We start from the raw sequence: 11,338 nt of genomic DNA, 5'->3' as shown, positions 1-11,338 counted from the left end.
CTGGTGCTGGCAGAGTTCACACTTATTGTCTCACACATGATTGGCCATTTGGCAAACAGGTGTCACAGTATCTTTATTTCAGTCCAAAGTAGAAGGATGTGTTCCAGGTGGCCCAGCTGCAATTGACAAGAGTTGAGAAAATTTACATAAAAGACAGTGGTGCACGGGCAATGTGCACTGTGAACTGCATTTCAAATGATTCTCTTAGCAATTGTGCATCTTCTTCCATAATGGTGAACATGAGACAAGGCACATAATCTTGTTGGGGCCCATCTAATCACCTGGAGGAGGCACACAGGATGGGGACAATCCCCACTCCTTCCCAGCACTGTGCTGAGTTCTGCCTTTGCTGGGTACAGCAGCCGCCCCTGGGGTGCTGGCACTCAGGACCATCTGGGTGGGTCCCCTTTGTCATTTCACCCTCTGTGTTCATGGCAATGAGCCAGCCAGATCATCATTCATGCTGCGGTGTGTGTGGAAGATTTGGGGAACATGGCCCCAACATTACTAGCCCCTTGAGAGGGCTTCACCCCTTTGCAGGAAACGGTCAATATAAGGACAGTGCAGGGAGTAGGGTATGCTTTTGGTTCTCTTTTGTTTAGTACTAGATCATTTCTATTTTGGGGTCCTAAGGTATCCATTAGTCTACAGAATCATGGTGGACTAAGGGTAACATTCCCGGTTAATTACATTGTCTTCAGACTAAGAAGCAAGCCCACTCTGTCAATCCAGTTTATGGTTTCAATTCTACAACCCTTATACGAAACTCTACTACACAAGGACTTACTTTAAATGGGACCCCAGAAAACGGGCAGGGTGTAAAACCATTTACAAACTACTTCCCACAATATATCTGAAGAAGGTGTTACTTTCAGTCTCATCTCACTCTGGATTCTGACCTTGATTCTGACTGGAATTTCCCCAATAGTTACATACACACATAATACTTTGTCTTTGTCTACTGGAGGTGCCTTGTAGTCTTTTGTAGAAAGAAGTAGACATAAATCATTTATCTAGTCTGTAGAGAACTTGACTAGTGAAAATCAGCCCAGGAGTGTGTTGAACTCAGCACATGTGGTTGAAATCTATTACCTGGCAGATCCCTATTCAGGGTGGCCCTGGGCTATGGGCTCCATCTGACCCCTCCCTCCTGCCCATTCCTGCTCACCATCTGAATTCTTTTCAAACACAGCAGCCAAGTTTTCAGGATCAGCAGCCTAGTTTCCCTCCTCTCCTCTGTGATTACCAGGAGTCACTACAGCTAAGGGCTGGGTTCCCAGGCTGCTCCTGGTTCAATCATCCCTCAAAGTGGCAGCATGCCTCCACCACCGCCCCCCCACCCACCCCCCACACACCCCGGGGAAACTGTCAGTTCTCAGATCCTTGCCTATCCTCTAAAATCAGTTGGGACTAGGAACTCTTCATAAAGACACTGCCCAAATCCTTTTTATATGTATATTCCCGAGACAGAAAATAACTCAAGAGATAGCTGATGTTACTTTTTATTGATGAAGATAGAGCAGAACAAGTGCACTACATACTAGTACATTTGGAAAACAATTAAAAGAAAGGAGTTACAGTCACTTAGCTGTTCAGAAAATGCCCCAGAACCCTTTTCTATTTGTCTCCTGGGACCAGCACACTGAGGGGACATCACCTGGACAGGGCCACCCTTCCAAGGATTAGGAGTTCTACAAGGGGGGAGCGGGGTGGGAGAAGGGGGTCAGAGCAACCCAGCCTGTCACAGGGTCCTCTATGCATCCTGGCAGCTGGACTTCACCAGGGATGTCTTGCCCATCCAGGGTACAGTGTATATCTGGAAAGAGCAGAGCGTTTTCTGTGAAAGGGAAAAGAGAGGGATAGTTAGGGTTACGGTGCAAAAGGAACAAGTCCAGCCTCGAGATGTCAGAAGAGCAGGTAAAGAACAGTGGCAAGAGTCTCAACCCCCACCTTGCAGAGCCCCAGCACACTAAGCAGGGCTCTGCAGTGACTTCTCAGGCACCATGCCCATCCCTGAAGTCCAAGAGATGGGATCCTGTCCCTTACCTCCAACCAGCAGGATTCCACTACCTCGTTCCTCCTGCACATTCCTTTAAGGAGCAGCCTGCGGAAGGCTCCAGAGCCCCAAAGGGACAGGGAACTGCCCCCAAGTTCCCTGACCTCCAATGGGCCAGCACTAGGACAGGTGCAGAGGGAAGAACCCAGGGGCTGGGATCAGAGTTCAGGAAACACAGGAAAGCTGCAGGGAATGGGGAAGGTATGGGGGCAGTACACAGCCTTCCCCAGAGGCCAAGACCCAGGAGGGAGACTAGTATTTGGTGGGCAGGGCAGCACCAGAGGGTTTTGGCTGCGTATAGGCCTCTGATTCCCTCTAATCCGTTCAGGTGGCTGGTGCTGAGATTAAGGGGTTACCTCTCTTCCTCTCTCTCTCTCCAGCAAACACCCCACAGCTGCTCCTTATCCCACAGGCACATACATGGTGCCCCCTATTCACCAGCTAAAACCCACTTAGAAAGTCAAATTAGTCATGTGCACACACATGTATTCCATGCACCCAACACTGGCACACCCCCACCCCCAGCAATCACACATGATGTATCCCACAGGCATAGGCTCACCCCCACCCCTCTGCCGTGCTTGGCTGCCTCCTCCAGGCACATACCCTCATCAGGTGTGGCTGGTCATGAAAGGGACAGGTGTCCAAGTTGGGCTGGGACTTGGTACATCTGGTTCGTCCAATCTCCACGTCCAAGAAGTAGTTCATCCCAGCCACGACCTGCATACCAGGAGAGCAGGATTTGTTTACAATACCTCCCAATTTCACACAAGTTACCTTCCTGCTATTGGGCCCTTACACCAGCATTCACTGCTGCCAAAGCAGGTATCCCAGAAACCACAGCCACCTCCTGAGGGCTGGCCTAGCTGCTGTGCCCAGACTCTCATTGTAACTTGTTCATAGAGGGGCTCCAGAAGGTCTCAGGCAGCCTGGCAGGAGAAGCAGGAAGATGGAAGGTGGAAGCCAGGGTCCAAAATTCTGTTAACTGGGTTCAGGAGAGAAGGCACACTCTGGGGAGCCAGCACAGAGTCCGCTAATAAACTCCAGCGCCAGGAACCAGGGCAGGAACTAAGCCCACAGTGAGGGCTCTGAGCTGGAGCAAACAGAGTAGATTCGGTTCTGAAAGACAGTCATGTGATGGGTGCAATTAAGCTAAATTCCAATTAATAGGATCAACCCCATAGATATTCAAATTACCTCAGTGTAACAAAGGTTTATTTATTCCTTTATTTCACAGTAAGAAATGACATGCCTCCCTCTCTCTCTCAATCATACACACACAGACACACACACACACAGTTTAGGCCAATCAATAAAACACTGATCCTGGAATGTCTATATTTTAAGTGTGATTTTTGACGGAAATAATTCTGAAGTGTGTCATACACCTGCCTGTCTTTTACACTGGAGATTGCAGGATAGAGGCAAACCTTGTCCTCACACATGGCATCCCACAGACAGGCCTCCTTAGAACTTGGAGAAACATGGCAGCCCGAGACCAGGATCCACATCCTACCTGGTAGAACCATAAGCAGGTCCCATGATCTCTCTCCTGTCACTTACCCCAGCGAGCTGTGGCGCCAAGCTAGTGTCACACTGGAGAGGGGCAGGCTGGGGGCAAACTAGTGAACAGGGAGCACATGTCCCATCTAAAGGACACAGTGCCAGCCAAATGCTACAGGAGGAGAAATGGTCTGTTCTGGGCCCACCTTCTGAAGTTTTAAGAGAAGGTGCATGGGTCCTAAATGCTGGCATGCACTACCAGGCTTTCATTGCTGTGAGGCTCTATTCTGCTCTCAAATGGACCCCAAGCCAGCTGGCCCAAATCCTTACCCTCCTTAGAGGATGAACACAGAGCCGCAGAGCCACAGTGCCCCTTCCTCACACTCCCTCCCACCCCTCTCTGGATTCCCATGGCTATGTTCTTTATCTGACCAGAACTCCAGGACAGGCTAGCAGAGGCAGGGGTCAGGAGCAATCCACTCAACTGCCTCTGGATGTTGGCAATGATGGGGCAATATCAGGTTAGGGAATGTGATGGCACACACGAGAGGCTGCTCCCCATGGACGTGACCTGTGGAGGGAAGCAACCCTCCAGGAGCCTTTCCTCCAGTATCTCAGGACATATTTGAATTCATATGCCAGACCCTTTGCTCTGGGATGCACTGGGTACCACAGGCCAGCTCACTGACCCATCTGCATTTGCTGACAACCTCTGGGTGCTGAGGGAGGATGTTTGGCGTGGGCCCCAAACTCCATTGCAGGATGAGGACATGGAGGCCAGGTTAGTTTAGTGGCATCTATCGAGAGGAGACTCAGAGGAGAACAGGTCACTTCTGCATGGCCCCAATCATCTCAAGAAAACATGTGGCCAACCCAAACTGAGCCCCAGTGTGCACCACAACTGGTTGGACCCTTCAAAAATGCCAAGGTCATAGATGGAGAGAATGCTCCAGAGTAAAGGAGGCTGCAAGACAGTGCCTGCACCACATGATCTGGCAGGCCTGGGCCATAAAGGACATCAGTGGGACAACCAGTAACATTTGTGTAGGTCTGAGTTTTAGATAATTGTCAGTGTTGATTCTGATTTCCAAAGTGTTATTGTGCGCTCCTCAGAAAATGCCCTTCTTTCTAGGAAATACACAGAGAAGTGTTCACTCTCAAAAGGTTCAAAAACACAAATGCATGTATCCCCATACACACATGTATGTGCCTACTGGAAAGGAAAATGGCATAATTTTAACATACAAGGAATCTAGCTGTAGAATCTACAAGGATTTTATGCACTATTTTTGCTACTGCTCTGTAAGTCTGAAAAGTTAAACTTAAAAGGAAAAAGTGCTTTAAAAAACTCCTTTAGTGGCAAAGCCAGGAGGGCAGCTGGGCATGGGGTCTGATTTTCCTTTGCTCGTGGTCATTTAGTGACAGCTCACACTGGGCCCCCGTGTCCCGTGAGGCTGGGGCATGGACACAGTGGGACTGGACAGGGGCCTTGACCCCCGCACCACAGCTTTCTGGCCAGACTTGGAGCTTGAAACCTGAAATGAAGGCCATGGGAGTGACCCAGTGTGCCACCGGGGTCCCTAGCACTCCCGGAGACATGCATGCGAAGGGCTGGCTGTGAGGGACCAGAGAGACATGGGACACCGCCCTCTGAGATGCAAGGGAACGTCTGTAGTCCCCGCCCAACCCCTAGGGGCTCGGAGACTGACTCAAAACGCTGGGCCGGCAGATAGGGTCCTTGCTGGTGACGTCAGGCAGCCGCGCCCTCTACTCAGGGCCGCGCAGCCCCCAAAGCCCGGCTCGTACGCACCTGCTTTCGGGCACGCACCACCCGCATCGCACGGCTGTGGTACGCGTCGTTGCTCGCCTTGTTGTACTCGCTGAGGGCGAAGTTCAGCGCCTGCTGCACGCCCTCCTCGTTGACGTCGGCGTCCAACGGGGCGCCCACCAGTGCAGACTTGTTGTTTCTCCTGCCGGTCCCGGGACTCACAGCCAGGGCCAGAGTCAGGGCCACAGCGGCTAGCAGGAACAGCGGGGTGCGCAAGGACCCGGCCATGGTGTGTTCGCGCACAGGATACCGTAGGAAGTGATCCAACGTAGATAAGCAGCACCCAGCCGGCCGCCGCGCTTTTATTCCCTCAGCCCCACCCTTGGGCCTCCCCGTCCTCCCCGGCTCCGCCTTTTCCGCCCCCACCTACCCCACCCCACCCCCCTCCCCCCTCCCCCCTCCCCCTCCCCCTCCGCGGAAGTCCTGACTCTGCTCCCGGGTCCGGCCTCTACTTCCTGTACTTCCCTAACCCAGCGCCTCCTTGGCAGTCCCAGCCCTCTAGCCTTAGTTCGGGCCCCTTTGACCGCACTTCTGGCCTTATGCTCCGGGTTAGGTTTGTTTTCTCTCCCCCAAGCTCCGCCCTTCCTCTCAGCGTCTCTCCTCCATCTAAATCCCGCCCCTCTACAGTGTGCTAGCCTTGGCCCTCCCAGCCCCGCCCCTCAGCTTCTCTCCCTCCACCTAAGTCCTCCTCCCATCGCGCCTGCCCTGTCCCTGAGTCTAGCTCCACCCAGCCAGCCCTAAGTCCTGCTCTGGACGGAGGGCTCCCAAGCCTAGCTCACTGCGGTCTTGCAGAAGGTGTCACTCCTCCCAGAGCCTGCAGTGCTTGTAACCCCCAGCCCTGTCTCCTGTGAAGGGGGAAATAGCGCTCTGGCTTCCTGGGGGTTGAGCATTGCATCTCAGTCTAGGAATCCCCAGAGTAGGGGGGAGGTTTAGGACGGAGACAAAGGAAGAGCCTGTCTCCCTTCTGTTCTGGGGAACTCTTTTGCAAAACATAAATGAATTAACCTTTATTTGGAAAAAGGTCATTGGGTTATCTTTTTCACAGTTCATTTATTTATTCAACTGACTAATCTTTGGGACTTTTCTCTGGCCACGAGGTCTCGGGTTTGTACCTTGAGGACGGGCTAGTGAACCTTGGACATGTCGGAGGGCAACTGCCCAATAGAGATGCAATGTGAACCGTGTGTGACTTTGCATTTTCTAATACATTAAAAGTAAAAAGACAGGTGAGTTTAAGCTTACTATTTTTTATTTCACCCAATATGTCCAAAATATTATTTCAACATACACTGGCAATTGTTTAATGAGATATTTTATGTGTATCTTTGTGTGTATGTTAAGTATATGGAATCCTGTGTGTATGCTTTACACTCAGAGCAGGTGTCAATTTAGACTGGTCCCATTTCAAGCATCCCATGATCAAATGAATGTATGTGGCTGTGATGTTGCACAGTACAGGTTTAGGGTGTGTGGGGGTGGGGTGGGGAGGCAATGATCAGTAATTAGGATCAGGGCATGATACCTGCTCTGTTGAAAGTGAAATAGAAGGGTTTGATAGAGAAAGGTGCTACTAAGTATGGCCAAGGAAACCTCTTGGAGAAGAGAGGCATTTCAGCTGAAACCTAAAGGAAAAGAAGTCTGGCCAAGATCCGGGAGAGATACTGAGAGGACATCATCTGCTGGGCACCGTATGGATTAACAGAGCCCCCAGTTCAGGACTGTATAGGTCTGGGCTCCAGGATATCTTTTGCAGGAAGTGGTCAAAGGCTCTTTTAGTTATATAGAAAGGAGGAGATTCACAGAGCAGGGAAAGAGAGGGCTGCCCTGGTCAGATACTTCTGAGCAGGAGTGGTTATCTTCTGAGGGTGGGGAAAGCCTGCTGGCAGCCCCTGTAGAAAGAGGCAAGAGACAGTGCAATGGCCAATATCTGTTTTGCATTTAATAAGGAGACAGAGAATCTTTTGGAAGCTTTTGCCCAGGGTCCATCAGGTAAACAGTCCCCATTGCTTTACATTGCAAGTTACCATTTAATTTCACAAGGAGCACACTTACCAGAGAAGCTCTGCTGTCTGCAGCACCAGCCAAGAGGAAGGAGGCAGGGACAGGGAGTCCAGGGACACAGGGTTGTACCTTTGGGTGCTCTGGAGTCTCTCTGGGCCTCAGCCCTGGCCACAAGGAAAACAGGATGGATCTGAGTGGGGTTGAGCAATTCCCTTGGCAGATCTGGGTGGTCAGTTTCCTTTCCAATTCTGTGGTGTGGTTACTGCTCTGACATTGCTCTCAGTGTTTGTGCAAACTTGAATTCCAGTTCCTTTAGAAATCTGCACAGGGCAGCAGAGGGATTCTTGATCCTGCCTGGGATAGCATTGAAACTGGTGCACTGGGCGTTGGATCTTGACCTTGAAGCCACTGAGGGCAGCCCTGCCCTCTCCACAGTGCTCCCTGGCTCCCCTTTCTGCCAGTAACAGAGTAGCTGGACCTAGTGACAAGAACAGACCCAGCTTTAGTGAAGCTCCTCTGAGCTGCCTCTCCACTAAGCCTGGGTCTTGCCCAGCTGGCCTGCTAACCCTGTTCTAGTGAGAATCCTCCTACCTTGACATGTGTTCAAGTTTATCACCCCCACCTTTGATGTCTAAGTCATTTGCAAGAGTCCAGTTAGGTCAATGTAGCAAAAATCCTCCTCTTGCCCCCAAACCTTGGCTGTAAATACCCATTTGTTCTTGCTGTCTTCAGAGTTGAGCTCAATCTTTCTCTCTTATTTGGATAATCTTGACCCCTATTGTAATGTCTTCTATAACATTTCAACAAGTGTCAGAATAATATTTCTTTAACACTGGGAGCCATCCAGGCCAGTGCCCTGTACTATGCCTGGTTTGCCTGGAAGATAGTGAAAATATTGTTGCCAAGTAGGAGCCAAGAAGCCTGTGATACTGGAGGGGAGTAAGAAGGGGAGGGGATATGGGGGGGGGAGCAGATAGGGAGGGAAGGGGCCTGAGGTGAAGTGGGGAGTTCAGGAGGGGGATGCATTTTCCCTGATACTGTATTATGAATATGTTCAAACATGCAACAAAAAAGAACGTTATAGCAAACATCTATATGCCCACCACCTGGATTCTAGCAGTAATATAGTACTTGTTTATCACATGCCTATCCACCTGTCCATCTCTCTATTCATCTGTCAAACCATCTTGTTTCCAAGCATTTCAAAGTAAGTTAGGGGCCCCTGGGTGGCTGAATCAATTAAGTGTTTGACTCTCTATTTAAGCTCATGTCATGATCTCTCTGATTGTGAGGTCAAGCCCTATGTCAGGCTCTGCGCTGACAGCTTGGAGCCTGCTTGGGAACCTCTCTCCCTCTCTCTTTCTGCCCATCCCCTGCTCACGCATACACATGACCTCTCTTTCTCTCTTTCTCAAATATATGAACATTCAAAGTAAGTTAAAGTCATCAGTACATCTCACCTCTAAACACTTATGCATGCATAACATGAACTAGAGGTCAATATTTATTTACAGCTTTTTCATTTGTTGGAAAATTTTTCTATCCTTAAGTGTACAAATCCAAAGTGTACATTTACTGCATTTTAACAAGTGCATAGCCCTGTGTATCCCATCTCCTATCAGATACAGAATATAACCAGAAAGTTCCCTTATTCCCCTTCCTAGTCGTTTTGTGTCCTCACCCCCCAGAGACAATGGCTGCACAGATTTTATTTTACTTTTTCACTATAGATTAGTTTTGTCTATTTTAGAAGTTCATATAAATGGAATTGTATGGTATGTAGACTTCTCTGGCTTTTTTTTTTTCTTCACTCATCTTGATGTTTTTGAGATTCTTCTCTGTTGTTTAAATTGGACACAGGCATACCTCGGAGATACTGCAGATACACTTCCAGGCCATACAATAAAGCAAATATCACAATAAAGTGAGTCAAATGATTTTGTTTGGTTTCCCAGTGTATATAAAAGTTATGTTTACATGTTACTGTAGTCTATTAAGTATACAACAGCATTATGCCTAAAAAATAATTTATGTATCTTAATAAAAAAATGTTTTGTTGTTAAAATCGTTAATTGTCATCTGGACTTTCCATGAGTCATCATCTTTTTGCTAGTCTCATCTCCACATTGGTAGCTGCTGACTGATGAGGGTAATGGTTGCCCAAGGCTGGGGCGACTATGGCGATTTGGTAAAATAAGACAATAATGTAGTTTGCCATATCCATGCCAATCCTACTTTCACAAATAATTTCTCTGTAGCAGACGATGCTGTTTGATAACATTCTACCCATAGTAGAACTTTCATAAGTGGCCAATCCTCTCAAGCCTTACAGCTGCTTTATCAACTAAATTCATGTAATATTCCAAGTCCTTTGTTTTCATTTCAACAATCTTCACAGCATCTTTGCCAGGAGTAGATTCTATCTCAAGAAACCACTCTTTACTCATCCTAAGAAGCACTTCTCCTCTGTTTTATCTTCACCTCCTCAAGTTTTATCATGAGATTGCAGCAATTCAGTCACAGGCTCCAACAGTAACATCAAAGGTCGCTGATCGTAGGCCACCATAAAGAATGAAGTAATAACGTAAAAGAACCATTTTGAGAATCACCAAAATGTGACACGAAGACATGAAGGGAGCAAATGCTTTGGAAAATGGAACCAATGGACTTGCTAGAGGCAGCGTTCCTGCAGACCTTCAATGTGAAAAATGCAGTGTTTGGGAAACACAATAAAGCGAAGCACAGTAAAATGAGGTGTGCCTGGTTGTGAGGTCAGCCTTTGATCACCACAGGGACTCTCCTCCAGAAGAATTTTAGGAGGGTCTCAGGCCTGGGATTGCAGCCACCTCTTCTACATTGAGGAGGGAAACCCTTGATCACTTGGAATTGTTGCCTCTGTTTCTCTTCCGTTTTCCTTTTTAATCTGAACAGCTTCCTCCCCTCCCCTCCCCTCCCCTCCCCTCCACAGCCTTTCTCCTTTCCTCCCTTCTTCCTTCTCCTTCCTCTCCCCAGCCCTCTGGGGAGCCCAACCTACTCTTATTATTTTTTTTTTTTAAAGTACCATCAATAGAGGAAAAACCTGATTTAAAAAATAATTTTTTTTATGTTTATTTTTGAGAGAGAGAAAAAGACAGAGTGTGAGCGGGGGAGGGGCAGTGAGGGAGGGAGACATAGAATCTGAAGCAGGCTCCAGGCTCTGAGCTGTCAGCATAGAGCCCAACACAGGCTGGAACTCAGGAACCAGGAGATCATGACCTGAGCCAAATTCGGAGGCTTAACTGACAGCCACTCAGGCACCCCAGAAAAATCTGATTTTAAAGGGCAAAGCACAGATTTCTCCAACTCTTCTCCATATTTGAAAATAAAAGTTATTTAATTTTTAATCCAATCAGTACAACATATTTAGTATAAAAACAAATGAGAAAATGAAGAAAACTCTAAAGAAGGTAAATTATGTGTGTGCATTTCACTGTAACTGTGTTCATGTGAATGCACTTGTGTACTGTTTACCACACTGATATCACATGGTGATGGTAATTCAGTGCTGCTTTTCTGCATTGCCATTATGTCATGAACATTTTCATGTATTAAATTGTCTTTGAAAACTCTGCTCTATCAACTAAGTGTCTAAATTGCTGATGGGGCGCCTGGGTGGCGCAGTCGGTTAAGCGTCCGACTTCAGCCAGGTCACGATCTCGCGGTCCGTGAGTTCGAGCCCCGCGTCAGGCTCTGGGCTGATGGCTCGGAGCCTGGAGCCTGTTTCCGATTCTGTGTCTCCCTCTCTCTCTGCCCCTCCCCCGTTCATGCTCTGTCTCTCTCTGTCCCAAAAATAAATAAACGTTGAAAAAAAAAATTAAAAAAAAAAAGTCTAAATTGCTGAAATTAACTACTAATAAATAACTTGGGGTGCCTGGGTGGCTCAGTTGGTTGGGCGTCTGACTCTTAATTTT

The 11,338-nt window shown here is 48.3% G+C and overlaps 1 protein-coding gene across 1 annotated transcript; it reads right to left on the bottom strand.

Annotated features, from left to right (window-relative positions):
- Nucleotides 1–1,486: 1,486 nt before the first annotated feature.
- LOC112869406 (cystatin-C-like) lies at nucleotides 1,487–5,701 on the bottom strand. The gene is made up of 3 exons (XM_025932526.2): nucleotides 5,370–5,701; nucleotides 2,663–2,776; nucleotides 1,487–1,837 (listed from the first exon to the last, which is right to left on the bottom strand). The coding sequence occupies exons 1-3, from the start codon at nucleotides 5,613–5,615 to the stop codon at nucleotides 1,754–1,756; spliced, it is 444 nt and encodes a 147-aa protein (XP_025788311.1). The 5' UTR covers nucleotides 5,616–5,701; the 3' UTR covers nucleotides 1,487–1,753.
- Between the last annotated feature and the right edge of the window lie 5,637 nt (nucleotides 5,702–11,338).

The sequence above is a fragment of the Puma concolor genome, chromosome A3 (assembly GCF_028749965.1).
Source record: "Puma concolor isolate L17-30 chromosome A3, mPumCon1.1.hap2, whole genome shotgun sequence".
NCBI lineage: Eukaryota > Metazoa > Chordata > Mammalia > Carnivora > Felidae > Puma > Puma concolor.
The sequence above is the reverse complement of the archived record's forward strand: the minus strand, read 5'-3'. Positions and strand labels throughout refer to the sequence as shown.